The sequence below is a fragment of the Panthera uncia genome, chromosome D4 (genome assembly GCF_023721935.1).
Source record: "Panthera uncia isolate 11264 chromosome D4, Puncia_PCG_1.0, whole genome shotgun sequence".
In the NCBI taxonomy this organism is placed as follows: Eukaryota; Metazoa; Chordata; class Mammalia; order Carnivora; family Felidae; genus Panthera; species Panthera uncia.
Window position 1 is genome coordinate 85,031,454 of NC_064807.1, and position 19,532 is coordinate 85,050,985.

Consider the following 19,532-nt stretch of genomic DNA (forward strand, 5'->3'; position numbering starts at 1 on the left):
GTAAGCGTGCGGCTGGATTTTTTTCTGTGTGTTGGCAGGTGTATAGTTTCTTGGATAAGATGTCTTTCTACAATGAACTTTACAAGCACAAGCCCCATGATGTGATCTCTCACGAAGATGGAACTCTCTGGCGGAGGCAAACGTCCAAACTCCTTTACCCTCTTGGTAAGATGGAGACCCTCCCTGGCTCAGTAGCCACCTCTCCTCAGCTTCTGTTTAGACCTCAGCACTGCTGTTTGAGCCATTTCATGCTCGTTGCCTTTAAAGCAGCTCCTCTCCACTGTGCTCGTTGAGGAATTATTAGTCTATTTCTCACTTTTTTATATCATTAGATTGACCTGAGCCGAAATCAAGAGTCAGATGCCCAACTGACTGAGCCACCCAGGCACCCCAGATTATTTTATTTAAAAAATAATGGGTGTTCATTGTAAAGAGAAACAGCATAGACAGACACTTTACAAAGTTCATCTGTTCAGACTTGTCCGTCAGATAGTCAGTGTTAAGAGCTGGTATGTGTCCCTGTGCACACCGTACACTCTCTTAGATTGATTCTGCAACTAATTTTTCTTATATGTGGATCTGACTCGTTCTCTTTTAGTAACTACAGAATTATTCTAGATATCCATAATTTTGTATCTTTTTCCTTCTAAAGGACATGTAGGCTATGTTGGGTTTTGGTCACTACAAACAATGCTCCTTTGGGTACTTGTACTTTATATACTGGTATTTTTATTTTTAGTACATAGAGTCCTCAAACCGGGGTTGTCTGATAAAAGGGTATATACGAGAATAATTTTGTGGGGTAGAAGGGTATATTACAATAACAATTTTAAATGGGTAAAAGGGTATATATACAGTAACGATTTGAAATACGTGTCAGCAACAGATGAAATAGATCAACAAAATGTGTTATATATTTACAGTGTGATATTATTCAGCCTTGAAAAGAAAGGGAATTCTGACACATGTGCTATACGTGGGTGACCCCAGCATAGCAGTGTTAGCTAGTGGGACGAGAGTCTGTCCATTTCTGTGTGATTAAATGTTGTTGTCTGATGTAGGAGTCGCTTTTTCCTATTGTATCGCTGGATATTAGACTAATTTCTCTTCCTCTCTTCCTTAGGGGGTCAGACCAACCTTCGCATACCTCAGGGCACAGTAGGCCAGGTAGTGCTGGACGACAGGGCTTACCTGGTACGCTGGGAGTACTCTTACAGTAGCTGGACCCTCTTTACCTGCGAGATTGAAATGCTGTTGCATGTTGTTTCCACTGCAGGTGAGGTCAGCTTGGGGGGACATGACTGTGGGGAAGAAAAACAGACATGCTTAGAATTGGGGGACAGAGAATCTCAGGATAAAACTCAGAACCGTCCAGACTGGGATCCGTGTAGTGTTTATCTGGGAGACTGTTCAGTAATCTTAAAGGAATTGTTGCTCTCTTTCCCCTCAGATGTGATCCAGCACTGCCAGCGGGTCAGACCCATCATTGATCTGGTCCATAAGGTCATCAGCACAGATCTGTCCATAGCAGACTGTCTCTTGCCCATCACATCCCGTATCTACATGCTGCTACAGCGGTAAGCATCAGCTCACACACACCCCAGGTTAAAGTCCGCATCTGTGCCTCTGTGGGAAGCCCTGGTGTGATACTATCCCCAGCTGAGGGTTTTCCTATTTTTCCATCCCTACTGAGAGGAGAGACTTGGGCAGAGAGAGCTGGAAAATATCTGTGATGGAACACGTTGTATTCATTTCACTGAGTAGAGTACACTATTCTCCAACTAGGCTAACGACAGTAATCTCTCCACCGGTGGATGTCATTGCTTCTTGTGTCAATTGCTTGACTGTTTTGGCTGCCCGGAACCCTGCAAAGGTGAGACACACCAAGTCTTCAAAATAGCCAAAAAATGTTGCACTTGGTGTATACCTGAAGACACATGGACATTGAGCTCTTTTCCCTTCTCAGGTCTGGACTGATCTTCGTCACACAGGCTTTTTACCATTCGTGGCCCACCAGGTCTCCAGCATGAGTCAGATGATTAGGTGAGCCAGGTCTTGGGTTGGGTAGAGCGTATTCCCCGGGAGTACCATATACATTTTGGGTCCAGGCTAGCTACATTACTTTTAAAGAAGCTTCCCTGTGCAGAATTGCTCATCCAGCAGCAACCACCTTAGGTACATGGGAATTAATTTTCCAGGTTGGAGAATACAGAGCTGTCTGGATCCAGAGACGTGGCTTCCCTTTCCTCAGCTGTAGTCACTCTATACTTTTCCTTGTTTCATGGCTTTTTGAACTTGCGTGGTAGGACAATTATTTATACATAGGCTCCATTTTCCTACTTGAGCATTTGCTCCTTGCCTTCTCTTGCTTATTAGACAACGATGTTTTCCTGATGTTTATTTGATTTTTTGAATTTTAAAGCTCTTGAGGTTGTACATTAATAAAGTACTCTCTTGGTGTTCATCTTGGGTATAAAATAGCCTAGATTTGCTTCATTCTTTTGAGAGCTTTCCTATGTTAGGTCCAAGCTATCTAGATAATAAGAATGCTCTGTGATAAGTTTCTTGAAACCTTGAGATTGCCCCGTCCTGATTCACTCTGCCTCTGTTTTTCCCCAGTGCGGAGGGGATGAATGCTGGAGGGTACGGAAACCTCTTGATGAATAGTGAGCAGCCCCAGGGCGAGTACGGGGTCACTGTTGCCTTTCTACGCTTGATCACCACTCTTGTCAAGGTAAACGCTGGTCAGATGGAAATATCTGAAATAGTTTCTCTTCTACCGTAGTCATTGTCTTTGGGCACAGCAGTTGTCCTGACGTTATAGCGTTAACAGTTTTTGTGTATTGAATATTTACTATGTGCCAGATTCCATAGCAGGTACTTTATCTGTGTTAATTAATTAATTAATTAAAAATTTAAAGTTTGTTTATTTTGAGAGAGAGAGAGAGAGAGAGAGAGAGCGAGCAAGTACATTGGGATAGGGGCAGAGAGAGGGAGAGAGAGAGAATCCCTTCCCAAGCAGGTTCCTCACTGTCAACGCAGAGCCCCATGTGGGGCTCGAAATCACAAACTATGAAACATGACTTGAGCCGAAATCAAGAGTTGGAAGCTTAACTGACTTAGCCATGCAGGTGCTCCTGTGTTAATTTATTTAATATTCAGAGGCAGGATGGTATGATGTGGTTACTGTCAAGCTATTTTCATCGTAGCCCAGGGCAATACATATGTTTTATATTTAGGCCCAGTATCCGTGTGTGTGTACGTGTGTGTATGTACGTACTTCTGAAGCAAAGTTTCACAATTCAGCACTTCTCTGACAACACAAAAAGCACTCTGGTATTTTCTAATAAGCTGATTTCACAATCCACTAATGGATTACAACTCAGTTTGAAAAATACTGTTGTAGCATAGATTTTGGAGTCAGACAAAATTAGGTGTACATGTCAGGTTGACCACTTACTGTGTTGGGCTTGGGCAAACATGGAATTTCTTAGAACCTTTGTAAAAAAGGAGTAATAGCATGGTCTCTACTCCTTGGAGTTGTTGAGAGGGCCACACATGAGAAGCACTCAGCCTACTTTTCTGCCTGCGAGAATCAATGAATGAATGCTTGAAAAGGTAGAAACAGTCCAGAGATAGGGCTATAGCTATAGATATTTATACGTAAGTAAAGAATTCCCATTTTTAAGGTGAGGAAGCTGAATATTAGGACAAAGAATTGTGAGTATGAGAGCTCCTTTCCGGTGTCCCAGAGATAAGGTAGAGGTTAGGCGAATGAATGGCATCATGATAGTGAAATCAGCACTCCCCATTGCTAACAGTCCTACGTCCTTCATGTTCATGGTTGGTACCTCCCTCTGCCACATTTAACCTTCTTCTGTCTCCTTCACGTAGGTGCCTTCTGTGACATTGAGACATTGTCTTTTTAGTCCTTTTTCTCTATTTCAAAGAAATCCACAGCTTGGACCCAGTTGAACTAGAGTGTTCTGATTTTTTTTTTTTTCTCTTACTGACAGCCAGGGTTTGCCTAGATTTCCTTTGGACCTATAGTTTTAGAGTTAAATCTCTGATAGCTGAATGACTTCCTTAAATGGTTTAAGTCCTCACAGCATGGTTTCTCATAGGGGCAGCTTGGGAGTACCCAGAGCCAAGGGCTGGCGCCCTGTGTCATGTTTGTGCTGAAGGAGATGCTTCCTGGCTACCACAAGTGGCGCTACAACACCCATGGTGTGAGGGAACAGATTGGTAAGGGACGCGCGCGGGCAGGGAAGGCCTGAGCCACTCCTGGCTCCCTGGAGATCTTATCTTTCCCTTTGTTGGGAGGAGGGTCATCACACAAGGCCACTTCATTCCTGTGTCTTTTCCGGAGTCCAGGTTGCCTGATCCTGGAGTTGATTCATGCAATACTGAACCTGTGCCATGAGGCAGACCTGCACAGCAGGTATGAGGGGGTGATTGCTTGAACCCGGTGCTCTTGGACGCTGCCGCTCCCCAAGGGAAGACACGGGCGGGCTTCTGCTCATCCTTTCAGAAAACTCAGCTGGGTTGAACCCAGAGCTCAGTACTCTGGAGGTTCTCATGTGCTCTCCACTGGACTGTATCCTTTCTCCCTGTGAGTCGAGAAGAGCAAATGAAATGGGGATGAGATTGTTCCCAATGACACACACACATACATATACACAAATTATTTTTTATGATCTTTACAAAAGTTACACATGTTCGTTAGGAAAATAGTGAAAATGCCCTTCCTAAACCTGTTTCCAGAGATGACTAGGAAGTTCGTGTGTATTCTACTAGGTGTTTTCCTTTGCTTGTACTAACTGCTCCATAATTTTATTTCCATGCCACTTCATATAGATCTGTCTTGTTTTAGTGGTACCATGTGTTCCATTGTATGAATTAATCATGACTCAATTCAGTAGATATATCCATTAATCGTTGGGACATTTAGATAGCTTCTCTGGGTTGTTTTTAAGATCAAGTCTACTTAAGGAAAGTGATCAGAGTGTGTTCATCTGGCACGGAGCTGATCTGTATCACTGACGTCCAGTTGGTTAGGTTTGGATAGTGCCCTTCTCTTGCAGTAATAAACTTGACAGCTCCCTGGTAACTCAGAACATGTCTGTCTTGCAGTCACAGCCCCAGCCTGCAGTCTCTCTGCATCTGCAGCCTGGCCTACACAGAAGCGGGACAGACAGTCATCAATATCATGGGCATCGGTGTGGACACCATCGACATGGTGATGGCTGCTCAGCCCCGCAGGTGGGGCTCCCTCTCCCCTTCCCCGTTTATCTTAGTGTGCCTGCATGTCCTGAGAACTCCAGTGTGAGTTAACGTGCGGTAGCTTTTTAAAGACAGCCTTATTTCCCCTAGGATGTAGCCTGTATGTAATCTAGTGGCTGCTACGTAGACTGGCACATAGCAAAGGGAGTTGATTGCTCCTCCTCTCTCCTAGTTTGGACTGGGGCCTCTAACAGAAGCTGTTGAACTCTGGGATTATTGTTGGAATCTAATTCATGAGAGCACATATGTTGCGAATGAAGTCATGTTGTCTGAATCAACTTTGGTTTCCATTTGGCACCCTAGTGATGGGGCAGAGGGCCAGGGGCAGGGCCAGCTGCTGATCAAGACAGTGAAACTGGCATTCTCCGTCACCAACAATGTTATTCGGCTGAAACCTCCTTCTAATGTGGTGTCCCCCCTGGAACAGGCTCTCACACAGCATGGTATGTATTGCTCTTGCGAACAGCAGTGCTTCTGCCCACAAGTACGTACTTCAGGCTGTGTTGTTAGAGGCCAGCAGTATTTTCTGACTAATTCCTGGAGGGAGTTTGGGAATGATCACCAGTCCCCATCCCGGACTTAGAAGCGAGAGGGCTGGAATGTCCTTCATTTCTGCCTCCTGTTGATGACGGGGTAATAGTTAAGAACCCGTGTTCAAAGTCAGACTGCCTTGGCTCACATTTTGGCTTTAATCTGCTATGTTACCTTGGGCACATTATTGAACAACTCTGCCTCGGGATAATAGTAATACCTTCCTTACACAATTACGACGGAGGTAAGATTACTACGTGTAAATCATGGAGGGAAGTTCTTGGTACCTGTTAAGTATTAACTGTTTTATTCTTTGACCTTACACTACTCATTTAATACCTTTGGGACCCTGTTTCCTCATTTTCAAGTAGGTGTTTAGATAATGCCTAAGACCTACTCTTAACTGTCATTTTGAGATTTTGACGATTCTTGCATTTCAATGTGACGTCTTTTTCTAACCTGTTTGTTAAGAGACTGTTTTGTTTTGTTTTCCAAAATGTCTCTCTTTCTGCTCTTAATGAATTGGATTGGGCTGTTTACCTGCATATCCCCTTGGCTACCGAAAAAAGAGAATGGTATGGCCACCTGGATTCGCTCTGGCTCTCCCAAGTACTTGAGGGTAGTAAATTCCCTCACGTGCGTGAGCCTTTTTGAATAGCAGCCTCTCTTAGGAGCTTGAATCAGGCACATTGGTGTCTCAGCTGTTTCCTGTACTTCTTCAGGTGCCCATGGGAACAACCTCATTGCTGTTCTTGCCAAATACATCTACCACAAACATGATCCGGCTTTGCCACGTCTTGCCATCCAGCTGTTGAAACGTCTGGCCACGGTAGGATCCCACTTAATCAGCCAAAGCCCCAGAAAACTGACTTTGTGCATGAGACCACCCCTGCCTTATCTCAGGAGAAACAGCTAGCTTGGACTTAGTCCTGACTTTTACAGTGACCCAGCCATGTACACACCACACAAATTGTGTTGCTGTCCACACCACACCTAAATTGTGGTTTGTGAGAGTTTTTTTTTTTTTTTTCCTGATTACAAAAGACATGCATTCTCATTTTTACATATTTAAACGTTACAGGTAAATGTAGCATAGAAAGTTAAGGTCCACTCTGATCCCTTCGTTCCAAGACTCCCTATGAGCAGATTGGTATGCATTGTTCCACATTTCTTTTTATCTGTGCTTTTGTACTGAAGGATGTTTGCTGTGCTCTTCCGTTCTTTACAAAAGTAGAATTGCACCATCCATGCTGTTTTGTGACTGGCTTTTTTCACTGAACCACAGATCTTACAGTCTTTCCATGTGGGCACATTTGGCCTACTTTATTGTCTTTAATGCTTGCACGATGAGCCACAGAATGGATGTATCCTGATTTATTTGGGCTATTTTTTTTTTTTTTTTTTTTTTTTTTTTTTTTTTGTCTTTCACTATTACAGGCAGTGCTGCAGTGAATGAACATTGTTGTCCATAGAACGCCATGAACTTTTGTTTTCAATTCCTGAATATTAGTTATTAGTGAACATTTTAATTTTTGTAGGCATTTCTAAATTGGCCTCTATAAAGGATTGTATTAAAAAAAATGTTAAAAGGGGGGTGGGATGCCTGGGTGTCTCAGTTAAGTGTCTGACTTCAGCTCAGGTCATGATCTCACAGTTCGTGAATTCGAGCCCCACGTCGGGCTCTGTGCTGACAGCTCAGAGCCTGGATTCAGTTTCTGTGTCTCCCTCTCTCTCTACCCTTCCCCTGTTTGCACTCTGTTTCTCTCTCTCAAAAATGAATAAACATTAAAAAAAATTTTTTTTTAAAGGATTGTAGCAGTTTATATTCCCCCCGTTTTTCCTAATTTTTTTTCTAAACATTCGTTTTTGAGAGAGACCGAGCACAAGTGGGGCAGGGGCAGAGAGAGAGGGAGACACAGAATTTGAAGCAGGCCCCAGGCTCCGAGCTGTCAGCACAGAGCCTGACAAGGGGCTCGAAATCACGGACCAGACAGCGAGATCATGACCTGAGCTGATGTCGGACGGTTAACTGACTGAGCCACCCAGGCGCACCCCCCGTCTCTGCTTTTTTTTTAATGTAATCTCTACCCCCATCATGTGGCTTGAATTCATGATCCCGAGATTAGGAGTGGACACTCTACCAACTGAGCCAGCCAGGTGCCCCGACAGTTTATACTCCTAACACCAAGTCTTAACATCCTTGCCAGAGTGGCCCTGTCAGTCTTTTAATCTTTGCTAATCTAATAGGCAAACCAGTATTACCTCATTTTTTACTTTGCATTTATCGTTATTATCGTGTATCTTTTATGTTGATTACCATTTCTTTTGTGAATCACTGGGCACTTTGTACCATAGTTTGAAGCAATGTCCCCTTTAACCCACTGCCGCATATTTGGATGTTCCCCTTCGTGCCCGTTTTCTGAGAGTTCTCTGGCACCCTCTGCAGGAGCTCGTTGAGGTTTTTCTGGAAGTAGAGCTCTAAGTCTGTGTTTGGTCTCCACCAGGTGGCCCCAATGTCAGTGTACGCCTGCCTGGGCAACGATGCGGCTGCCATTCGAGATGCCTTCCTGACCCGCCTGCAGAGCAAGATTGAGGACATGCGCATCAAAGTCATGATTCTGGAGTTCCTCACGGTTGCAGTAGAGACTCAGCCAGGCCTCATTGAACTGTTTCTGAATCTGGAGGTGAAGGATGGCAGCGATGGCTCCAAGGTGAGCCCGCACCTGGGATGAAGCTGGGGGGCGGCCCCTTGGGAGGTGGGTGTAGGCCCCACGGGTGCGCTTGCTGGCAGTGGCCAGGGCCTGAACTCTCTCGCCCCTCTTGCAGGAATTCAGCCTTGGGGTATGGAGCTGTCTCCACGCCGTGCTGGAGCTGATCGATTCCCAGCAGCAGGACCGCTACTGGTGTCCGCCCCTGCTGCATCGTGCGGCCATTGCCTTTCTGCATGCCCTGTGGCAGGACCGGCGGGACAGTGCCATGCTGGTCCTCAGAACTAAGTAAGTCTGGCTCCGGGAGGTATTTGCTTTCAAGGCTTGTGTCTGTAAAATGGGAGTAACGATACTTCATACTTCAGAGGTTTGTTGTGACAGCTCACTTAGCATATGTGTAGAAAGTGCTAGGAGCCTGGTTCAGCGTGCAGGAACTTCACTCTTAGTCATTGTCTTCTTATGCTGCTGCCGGCAGGTGTCATCTTTACTCTAGGGCAGAGGCGTGTTTACCTTAGGGTGCCCACCTTTTCCTGCCTTTTGTATTCTTGCCTTCTGCTGACTCCTTCAGACCCACTATTCTTGAGAAACGCCTTCCGCCTTCCGAAGAGTGACTTGTTCCAGCCCTTGAACTGAATGAGACCCCTGCTCTCTAGGACCCTGTTCGCTGAATGAGACCCCTGCTCCCTAGAACCCCGTTCGCTGAATGAATCCCCTGCTCTCTAGAACCCTGTTCACACAAAGGGAAGAAACATTAAAAAGGCAAACCATGGGAATCTGCGTCCTTATTCCCCTCCCTCTCTCTTCCTTCTGGGGCTGCGGGACACGTGCAGCGGCACAGATCATGAGAATTTTTACCATTCAACTCTAGAACATACATATAACATTTGATTGTGTTTCTTAACGGGAAGGCATAACTGTATCTGTGGAACCCTTTATATTTACGTAGGAGCAGGTCACCTATGAGACACATGTTAAGACTGGGCAGGTAACTTGGGTGTTAGGACTTGGGTGTGCAAGTAACCACCCAAGGCAGGTGGACAGAACTGCAGGAAGGACTGCCTGAGAGAGAGGATGATTTCCAAATGTATTTTTCTTTCAGACCCAAATTTTGGGAGAACTTAACCAGTCCACTGTTTGGAACCCTTTCTCCTCCCTCAGAAACATCTGAGGTAAGCTGGGGTGAAGGGTAGGACGGTGACGGAAAGTCTCAGGGAGGACAGGCTGGGCTGCGAGAGGCTGAGGTGTAGAAAATGGTATCTCCCCTAATTAAGCAACCAGAGTGTTTTCTTCACTGGAAACTTCTTTCTCAGAGGAGTGCCTGCTTCCTCTCCCTGTGATGTCTTGTTGCTTGGGAAGGAAAGTGGCATGCCCTGCTCTGTGTTGATGGCTCGGTGGTCTTCTCCGCTCGCTGGGAGACACTGTGGACCTGACACTGCAGATGCCCATTCGCGTTCGATAGGGACTGTGCTTCCTTGTTTTCCAAGTATCAGGTCCCTGCTCTGTTCCCTCACGGGGGCCACCAGGGAAGAGGTTCTCCTCGTGATTGGTATCTGCTCTGCTCTCCCCTCCACAGCCCAGCGTCCTGGAAACCTGTGCCCTCATCATGAAGATAATTTGCTTGGAAATATACTATGTAGTTAAGTGAGTCCTCTCCCCTTCTGAGATTTGAATTAAAGGTTTGGGGGTGGGGTGCGTGGTGGCCTGCCATTGGGTGCATGGCTCTTCGAGCCAAGACAGAGGAGAGAGCTGGTTTGGAGCCATTTATGGAGGGCCGCTGAGTTGTGTCCCTGGCCAGTCCATTGATGGCATTTATGATTGTCAGAGAGAGTTATTGTGAAGCAAACTCCATGTGCCTGGGATTTCATGGAGGAGGAATCCTGGAAAAGGCCTCAACCTAACCCATTATGTTGAGCAAGAAGTATGAACCCCACACAGTGGAGGTGACTGGAGCCGTCTGCCTTTAAGCCCAAGTGAGGTCGCTTTCTCTGCCTCGACAAGGGTCTGTGCCCATCACGTTTATGTCTGCTTTCAAAACCTAATCATAGGTTTTATTTTTTCTTGACACCCTAGGGGCTCTTTAGATCAGTCTTTAAAAGATACACTTAAGAAATTTTCCAGCGAGAAACGCTTTGCCTACTGGTCAGGATATGTCAAGTCATTGGCAGTTCACACAGCAGACACGGAGGGCAGCAGCTGCACCTCCCTGGTAGAGTATCAGATGCTCGTCTCCGCCTGGAGGATGCTCCTCATCATCGCCACCAGTCACGTAAGAGCCTCTGGGGGGCGGCGGAGGGGGTGCGGCGGCCAGGTTTCGCTTTGGTGTCCTAGCAACCGTGTGCTGGGATGCCTGACGGATACACCCCTTGGGATGAAGAACAAATCAGGGACTTTTTCCTGAGCTAAAATGTAACAGTTCTATGCTGGTAGATGGGGGGCTGCTGTGGGGTGTTTAGGGTGTTGGATTCAAGAGACCTTGAAGGAAAATGCAGAGAAGTAATTTAAAACATTCATAAAACAATAGCATCCATAGAAGCCTCCTGTAGCTGCCCTTGTGGCCCTGAACAGGTCTCAGAGGCCCCCTTCCTTCGTCTGCCTCTCACGCACATGTAGAGTCACCTTCTTAGGCACGTCCCCTGTGGACACTAGGTAAATATTTGTAGACTGGTCAACAGACAGCTGTGACTGCTGTGGCAGCACCTTCTCTAGGGTTCTAGAAACTGCATTTCCTGGTTTTAGAAAAAGAGCAGAGGCCATTGTCTCTGCACTGTGTATCTACTGAGAGTTGGTTTTTAGAGAGAGAAAGTTAGCATTTAAGAAGAATTTGCATTTCTCCTTTGCGTGCATGCGTGTGTTTTCACACTGCACCGTCCTGTTGTGCAATAAGGGCTTAGTTTTGAATTGTTTTTCCCTGGGGAATCCAGATTACTATCTTTGCTTCATTAGTAACTACAACTTGGTAGATGTCCCTTGTTCTAAGCATACTCTTATGTCTTCCATGAGTGACGTGTTCCCAGTGCCTGACTGGCCACGACTTTGGGACTTTTCTGCATCACATTGGCTGTAGACTCCTGAGACTGCAGACACACCAGAAGGCTCAGCCATCTTTGGAGCATGATTGATTCCTCAGTGGATAGCCTGTGTGTCACTTGCCTTTTAGGCCCTAGCTAGGCAACAGGTGTTTTGTTTTAATTAAAGTATAGTTGGCATATAATGTTCTGTTAGTTTCAGGTGGACATCGTGATGTTTCCGTATTTTCATACACAGTAAGATGATTCCCATGCTAAGTCTAGTTACTGTCTCTTAAACATACAAGGCCATTACGGTGTTATTAACTATATTTCCTATGTTGTACGCCATAGGCAGTAGTTCATGGATCGTAGCTCTGAAAATCCTGCTACCTCTTTTTTCTTAGGAAAACTATCTGATTAAGTGTAGGATACTGACCATTCACTTACTCATTTAACAGATATTAACGGAACGTTCCCCATGTGTCAGGCACCCAGGGATACAGCAGTGAACAAGGCAGAGAAGGTCTTTGATCTCCTGGAGAGTGGCCCATGAGGGAGGCAAATTGTAAACAAATCCATAAAGAAAAACAGTTCGAGATTGTGATAATTCACTATGAAGGAGATAATCAGGATGTTGTGGTAGTGAGTGCTTAAGTAGGAGCAGTCAGGAAGGCCTTCTCTGAGTAGGTGTCATCCAAACTGAGACCTGATGTGCAAAGGAGCCTTCCAGGTGGAGAGCCTGTGGAAGAGAGTAGTCTAGGCACTTGGTGTCACATGTGTGAGGGTCCAGAGCGGAAAAGAGTATGGTATGGTTTAAGCAGGAAGAAGAAGTCCTACTAGTAGGCCTGGAATAGGCTGAGCACAAGTGGTGATACCGAAATCAGTTGGACTAGATCCCGTGGGGCCTCTTAGGCCTTGTTGTGAGGCGTTTGTATTTCTAGTGCACTGGGAAGCCGTTGAAGGGTCTGAGAAGAGGGGTGTTGTCAGGAGGAGGTAGTGAACCTGACCCGATTTTGACCATGTCTAAGGGTGGACAGAGAAACGACCGTGCGATAATTAGGAAGACCGTGACTAACCAATGACTAATTGCCTGACAGAGGACCCTACGTCTTGTGGCTTTTGTAGTCTGGGGAATTTTCTCAAATGACATTTTTCTCCCTGTTCCTTTGCAGGCAGAGGTAATGCACCTGACTGACCCTGCAGTGCGTCGCCAGCTCTTTCTTGACGTGCTTGATGGGACCAAAGCATTAGTAAGTGTGTCTGGGAGGTTTCTCATTCTTCCTAGGGAGAAGGTCTCACAAATGTCAGGACAAGGGGCTCAGTCGGCCTCGGAGGCCTGAGGCCACAGTGCCGAGCCGTGGTCTCTCCCACGGGCCCACCCCTGTCAGCTCGCTGCTGGGAAAGAAGGGCATGAGTCTGAAAGGTGCCCTTCGGATGGAGCTCGAATCTCCCAGCCACGTCAGCTCGCAGGAAGCCTGACTTCTGACTGGTCTGCTGTCTCCCCTCAGCTCCTGGTCCCCACCTCAGTGAACTGCCTCCGCCTCGGATCCATGATGTGCACTCTGCTGCTTATCCTCCTCCGGCAGTGGAAGAGGTGAGCACCGTGCCAGGGGAGGGGGCCTGCTCACTCCTCCTTACCGGCCCTTTGCTTTCCCGAAGGGGAGAAAATGGGTGTGAGACGGGTTCGCTTTCCATCGCTAGCAAACGGGGAGGCAGGCCGCCCGGTGGGCACCTCTGAATCAGAGCTAGGGCACTTTGTGGCCTTTATTTGGCATGTGTTCTTCCTTCTCTGCCCCGTATTGTTGCTAGAGAGTTAGGTTCTGTGGATGAAATCCTTGGGCCCTTGACGGAGATCCTGGAGGGAGTGCTACAGGCAGACCAGCAACTCATGGAGAAGACCAAGGCCAAGGTGTTCTCAGCATTCATCACAGTGTTGCAGATGAAGGAGATGAGAGGTGAGGAGCAGAGGGGAGAGGGGGCAGTGGTCCCCCGGCTCCACTGGCAGCTGGTCTGGCGGGGCTTCATCTGGTTTCCAGCCACACATTTTTGCTTTGCGGTTTGAGCTGTCAGTCTTGGAATGCCTGTCTTCCAGAAAACTTTTTCTCCCCCATCTGTCTACTTCCCGCTCCCCACGCGGGTGGATCCTCTCTCAGCAGCATACATTCCCCTGTGCCTGCCTGGGGAGGGAACCTCGGTGTGCAGCAGCGAGAGTTGACATGGTGAGTGAGCATCACTGTGTCCCCTCCCTGCCTGTGCTCTGCAGTGAGTGACATCCCCCAGTACTCCCAGCTGGTGCTGAATGTCTGTGAGACCCTCCAGGAAGAGGTAATTGCTCTCTTCGACCAGACCCGCCATAGTCTGGCGTCGGGTGGTGCCACAGAGGACAAGGACAGCATGGAGACTGATGACTGCTCACGGCCCCGGCACAAGGACCAGCGTGATGGGGTGAGGAAGTGCCCCGGGGAGTAGGTTGTCCTGCCCACGCACATCCAGCAAGTGCCAACTGCCTTGCCTACCCTGTGCCAGGCCCTCGGGGTGATTAGTGAATGAGACATGTAGTCACTGCACTGGAAGAGTTTGTAGCCTAGTGGAGAACACGAACAAATCAGAGCCCATGCAGAGATGTGTCGGAATTCCATCGTGGCAAGTCCCATGCAGGAGAAACACTGGGAGAACGTGTGGCTTGGGGTTCTCACCTAATCTAGGGATTCCACGAGATAGCACCCTTTCAGCCATAATTTAAAGCATTGATAGAGTCAGGCAGGTAAAGGGAGCGAGGAAGACTTGGGAGTGAGAACAGGGTGGTTTGCTGTGGTACGAGTCCCCTGGCGGCCAGAGGAAAGGCTGCGGTGAGCAAAGCAGTGAGAGGCTGGAGAGCTGGGGGCTGGATGACTGGCAGCCTTAGCAGGGTCTTTGATGTGGGTTTCAAGTGAAAGAAGAAAGGACTCAAGGATTTAAGCAAGGGAGAGAAATGTGGAAAGATCTCCCTGGACGCAGTATAGAAGAGTGTTTTTCAGACTGGGTCATGACTTGTTTAGTGGATCTTGAGATGAACTCATTTGGTTATAACCAGCATTTTTTTTTTTTTTTAACAAAGGAGGATAAAGTATAAAAGAAAATATCTGTGTTTTGTTGGGGGGGGGAAGGGTAGGAAAATATATCAACGTGTGTATACGGGGACACAGCATAAAAAGTATTTATTCTTGTGCGTCATGGTCAAAAGTAAGTTTGAAAAGCCACCGGTATGAAGAATTGATTGGAGAGGGTCCAGGAGAGCGAAGGACCGTTCAGGAGGCGGGTGCAGTGGTGCAGCAAGACGGGTAGAGTTGGGCGCAGTGAGCAGGTGTGAGTCGGGAAGCTTGAGAGGTAGTGGGGGAGGGAGGAGTCTAGAACTGTCTCTGGGGGGTGGTATGTTAGCTTGAGGGGAGTGCTGTGTCCCGTTAGGGGGTGTGGGTACAGCCAGGTTGGGAGAGACTCCACGTTTCCATCAAGCTCACTCGGGAGATGTCTGTGACCGAGTGAGGGCTGGGGCAGCCTGGCGCAGGGCTGCCTGTTGTTGTCCTCCCCCCTCATCCCCCCCTTGCACTGCTTCCTTCCCTCTTGCCTATCTTTGCCCCTGGGCCCCAGCAGGTATGTGTCCTGGGCCTGCACCTGGCCAAGGAGCTGTGTGAGGTGGACGAGGACGGTGACTCATGGCTCCAGGTGACTCGCAGGCTCCCCATCCTGCCAACCCTCCTCACCACTCTGGAGGTGAGCCTTCGCATGAAGCAGAACCTGCATTTCACCGAGGCATCATTGCACCTGCTCCTCACTCTGGCTCGCACCCAGCAGGTAGGAGGCCAGCCCGGGTGCAGGAGGGAGCCTCCTTGCTTGTGTTGGGTGGGTTCCAGCACAGCCTATGATTCTCCCAGGAGCTCTGGTCTGCCTTGAGAGCTCGGCTGCCCCTGGGCAGGAGACAGGTTCCAGGAGTGGTGGGGCCGGGTAAGTTCCATCTCATTCCAGGTCTTTCCCTCCCAGGGAGCCACAGCAGTAGCTGGGGCTGGCATCACCCAGAGCATTTGTCTGCCCCTCCTGAGCGTGTACCAGCTTAGCTCCAATGGGACAGTGCAGGTGAGTGCCAGTGACTCGCCAGGACCTCTGGATTGGCCAGACTGCAATTTGAGTGGAAAAGTGTCCCTGTCCTTGATCTTTCACAGACCCTGGGAGTTGCTCTTTAATGGCTTGTCTGATGCACTGATGGTGTAGACTCCTCACTGCCCCCATACTGATTTCTAGTAAGAGAAGTTCATATGGCTAGTTAATGGCAGACCTGAGTCTAGAACCTGGGATTCTTTTGTTTCTGCCTGGTGCTCTTTCCTCGTAATCCCTCGCCTCGGACCCCCTGTGGCCCTGCCCGTCACCAGGCAGTGGCTGTGCCCTTTCTAGGTTTTCTCTTCCGAGCAGCCAGGCTGCCTTAGCTGCCGTGTTGCACGGAGGTCCCGCTACACCCGTCAGCTGGATTCGTTGGTGCCGTGTCCTGATCTCGTCTGCTGTCTGTATCTTAGACGCCTAGCACCTCTCGGAAGTCTCTGGATGCCCCCTCTTGGCCGGGGGTCTACCGCCTCTCCATGTCCTTGATGGAGCGGCTCCTCAAAACTCTGCGCTACAACTTCCTGACCGAGGCCCTGGACTTCGTGGGTGTTCACCAGGAGCGGACCTTACAGGTGAGGGGCTGCCAGCATCATAGGAGCTCAGGGGGCTCAGGGTAATAGGGGGGTCTGGGTCATTCAGGACCATTCAGAAACTTCTGAGCCTGGAAGAGTCTGATGTGCCATCACCTCAGCATTTGTGGGTCCAGAACCTGTCCTCCCAATGGGAGGGTGAAGAGCAGGCAGGTCAAGTCCCTGTTTCACTCCATCCATCCTTGTCTCGCCCCTCTCAGTGCCTCAGTGCGGTGAGGACAGTACAGAGTCTGGCCTGCCTGGAGGAGGCAGACCACACTGTGGGCTTCATTCTGCAGCTCTCCAACTTCATGAAGGAATGGCACTTCCACCTGCCTCAGCTTATGCGAGATGTCCAGGTGGGTCCTTGGACATGGTTCCTTGCAAGGGGTCTGGGGAAGTGCTTGGGCATGGGGTGGTGGGCACTGTCTGGGGTACCTCTGGTGAATAGCAGGCACTTGGAACGTGGGCATTTTGCTTTGTGAACACGGGGTTTGGTTTCTTCGTGTTGCTTTCCCTGGAGCTAAAGTTTTCCTTATGTATCAATATATATAAAGGGCAGCCTTGTAGCTTAAGAACTTGGGCTCGGTTGGATGGATGTTGGTTCACATCCCTCAGGAAGAGGCCTGAAGCTTGAGACCAGCGGGGCCAGGGTCTGGGGAGTAGGGAGAGAACAGGTCCTGGAGCCAGACAGGCATCCATCATTTGTGTGACCTTGGCCACGTTACTTCGCTATTTCTGAAGGTTTTTCTTGTGTAAAATGGGAAAATGATCCCTATCTTATTTCTTTACTGAAGAACTGATCTTAGACCTTGAGCTAGGTGGTGGCACGGCACAGGGTGCAGGGAAAGATCCCAGGCATCCCTTGCCCCAGTCCGGAGTCGGGCATACTCTGTGGCTGTAAGATTTGCAGCTCGAGAACACAGGGAGGTGAGCATTGTAGGAGCTGAGAGCGAGCGCACTGGGACTCTGAGGGGGGCCTGCTTGGTGGGGCCGCTGCTGACAGCTCCCCGCCCCCGCCCCACGTGTGTGTCTGCTGCAGGTAAACCTGGGCTACCTGTGCCAGGCCTGCACCTCCCTCCTGCACAGCCGCAAGATGCTGCAGCACTGCCTGCAGGTAACCGCCCTCCCTGCCGGGCTGCCCGCGGGGCCTCGTGCCGGCTTCTCTGGACTCCACCCCCATTTCTTGTCTCCCCCAGAACAAAAACGGGGACGGCATCCCCTCGGCTGTCGCCCCCCGAGTTCAGCGGCTGCCCGCCGCTGCCACTGCCGCCCCCTCCTGCTCTTCTAAGCAGCCCGCTGCTGACACGGAGGCCTCGGAGCAGCGAGCCTTACACACGGTCCAGTACGGACTTCTCAAGATCCTTAGCAGGACCCTGGCGGCCCTGCGCCACTTCACCCCAGACGTCTGCCAAATCCTGCTGGATCAGGTACGAGCCGCCCCCTGTGCCGTGCCGCCAGCTGCCCGGCGGCGAGCTGCAGAGGCTCCCCTGTGCTCTGCTCTACCCTTAAGAGCCGTCTGGGGTCCTAGTTGGGCTCCAGATTGCTCCTGTCTTGCCTTGCAGTCCCTGGACCTTGCTGAATACAACTTCCTCTTTGCCCTGAGCTTCACCACTCCCACCTTTGACTCAGAAGTGGCCCCCTCCTTCGGGACCCTTCTGGCCACGGTGAATGTGGCCCTAAACATGCTTGGAGAGGTAAGTTGGGTGCTGTCAGACTCTGGCCTCTCAACCCCAGTCTTCCCCCCGATCTCCCGCGGCATAACTGTGGCCTCCAGCACGTCAGCCTGCCTGAGCCTGGTCCTTTTCCTGAGCGAGCTGGCAGGACCTCGCCGGGAGGAGCACTGTGGGGGCCGAGTGAGTAGCTGGCCAACTGCTAGTGCAGGGCCGCCAAGTCGGAGGCTCGCAGGGAGCCACACCTGTTACTGTCACTTTCTCTTTTCACCCTGTGTCTCTTCCTCCAGCTGGACAAGAAAAAGGAGCCCCTCACCCAGGCCGTGGGGCTCAGCACACAGGCGGAAGGGACGAGAACCCTGAAGTAAGAAAGCCCCTCTTCTGGAATTTGATCTGGGGTCAGGGCAGCTGTGGGTCAGCCCTCCTCCTGGCTCGGCGGTGCACCCCGTCCCTGCCGGCTCGGCTGTCTGCAACGGGGCCCCCTGCCCTCTCCCCAGGTCCCTCCTGATGTTCACCATGGAAAACTGCTTCTACCTGCTCATCTCCCAGGCCGTGCGCTACCTTAGGGACCCGGCCGTACATCCCCGGGACAAGCAGCGGATGAAACAGGAGCTCAGCTCGGAGTTGGTACAGACGGGTAGAGGGCTCTGACCAGGGGCGCTGGTGGGGACGAGCCTGTGGGTTCCCACTCGGCCCCCCGCCTCGCGGGGCCCTCATCTAGTACCTTTTCTTTCCCAGAGCACGCTGCTCTCCAGCCTCTCACGCTACTTCCGCCGGGGAGGCCCCAGCTCCCCCGCTGCCGGCGTCCTCCCCTCGCCTCAGGGCAAGTCCACCTCGCTCTCCAAGGCCAGCCCGGAGAGCCAGGAGCCTCTGATCCAGCTAGTGCAGGCCTTTGTGCGGCACGTGCAAAGATAGGGTGGGGGCCCGCCCGCCCTGCTCCGGCAGCCTGCACCGCAGTCCCGGGCAGCGGGGGTGCTGCGGGCCGGCCCTGCGGCCCGTGTGGACTGAGAGCGGCACCTGTCTCCTCCCCCCAGGGCAGCCACGACTCCAGCCGCCCACCCGCTGGCATTATTTTTATAATAGATCAAGAGGTCCACGGCCAGGTGGGAGCCACGAGTCTACCGCGCTCACGCCCTCAAGTTCAAAATGTCCCAGGGTGTGGTACTTCCCTTAAGCATCCCCCCCCGCCCTCCGCCCCTGCACTTGACCCCGGCCCAGTAGAGGCCAGGAGCCGGTGTCAAATGCAACCAGGATAGGCTGTGTGCACGGCTCATGAAAATGTTTTCCATGCTCTGTTCTTGCAGTTTTTGGTAATACTGTGGTCTATTTATACAAATATTAAAATACTGTTTATAGATAGCTGTGTGATGTGCCTTCAGGGCCTGGAGACGGGCACCCGGCGCTCAGCACCAAGCAAGTCTTCCTTGGCCAGGTGCCTGGGAGCAGCGGAGTGGAGGTTTGGGGAAGCAGAGGAGCCGGGCGGACACTTTAATTTTCCCTTCCCCGGCCCGCCCAGCTGTCGTCCCCACCACACCTCACCCGACGCACGCGCTCCGTTTACCCGCTGGCTGAGCTTCCCACAGGTGTAGCCTCGCTTGACGTTCACTCCTTCCTATTTACGGCTCTGTG

The 19,532-nt window shown here is 50.1% G+C and overlaps 1 protein-coding gene across 2 annotated transcripts in view; it reads left to right on the forward strand.

Moving 5' to 3' along the window:
- NUP188 (nucleoporin 188) overlaps positions 1-19,260 on the forward strand; it is a 54,296-nt gene extending 35,036 nt beyond the window's left edge. For both annotated transcript variants that reach the window (XM_049629998.1, XM_049629996.1), the window contains 30 exons: positions 39-165; positions 1,124-1,276; positions 1,451-1,577; positions 1,786-1,873; positions 1,967-2,043; positions 2,620-2,734; positions 4,125-4,245; positions 4,375-4,441; positions 5,134-5,262; positions 5,587-5,726; positions 6,537-6,643; positions 8,319-8,525; positions 8,641-8,810; positions 9,622-9,691; positions 10,096-10,163; positions 10,593-10,788; positions 12,703-12,780; positions 13,039-13,124; positions 13,340-13,485; positions 13,794-13,975; positions 15,161-15,361; positions 15,548-15,640; positions 16,075-16,233; positions 16,452-16,589; positions 17,273-17,347; positions 17,430-17,660; positions 17,796-17,927; positions 18,194-18,267; positions 18,401-18,530; positions 18,642-19,260. In XM_049629998.1, coding sequence (XP_049485955.1) covers positions 39-165; positions 1,124-1,276; positions 1,451-1,577; positions 1,786-1,873; positions 1,967-2,043; positions 2,620-2,734; positions 4,125-4,245; positions 4,375-4,441; positions 5,134-5,262; positions 5,587-5,726; positions 6,537-6,643; positions 8,319-8,525; positions 8,641-8,810; positions 9,622-9,691; positions 10,096-10,163; positions 10,593-10,788; positions 12,703-12,780; positions 13,039-13,124; positions 13,340-13,485; positions 13,794-13,975; positions 15,161-15,361; positions 15,548-15,640; positions 16,075-16,233; positions 16,452-16,589; positions 17,273-17,347; positions 17,430-17,660; positions 17,796-17,927; positions 18,194-18,267; positions 18,401-18,530; positions 18,642-18,818 — 3,864 coding nt within the window. In that variant the 3' untranslated portion in view covers positions 18,819-19,260. The remainder of the gene's footprint in view (positions 1-38; positions 166-1,123; positions 1,277-1,450; positions 1,578-1,785; positions 1,874-1,966; positions 2,044-2,619; positions 2,735-4,124; positions 4,246-4,374; positions 4,442-5,133; positions 5,263-5,586; positions 5,727-6,536; positions 6,644-8,318; positions 8,526-8,640; positions 8,811-9,621; positions 9,692-10,095; positions 10,164-10,592; positions 10,789-12,702; positions 12,781-13,038; positions 13,125-13,339; positions 13,486-13,793; positions 13,976-15,160; positions 15,362-15,547; positions 15,641-16,074; positions 16,234-16,451; positions 16,590-17,272; positions 17,348-17,429; positions 17,661-17,795; positions 17,928-18,193; positions 18,268-18,400; positions 18,531-18,641) is intronic.
- Positions 19,261-19,532: the final 272 nt, after the last annotated feature.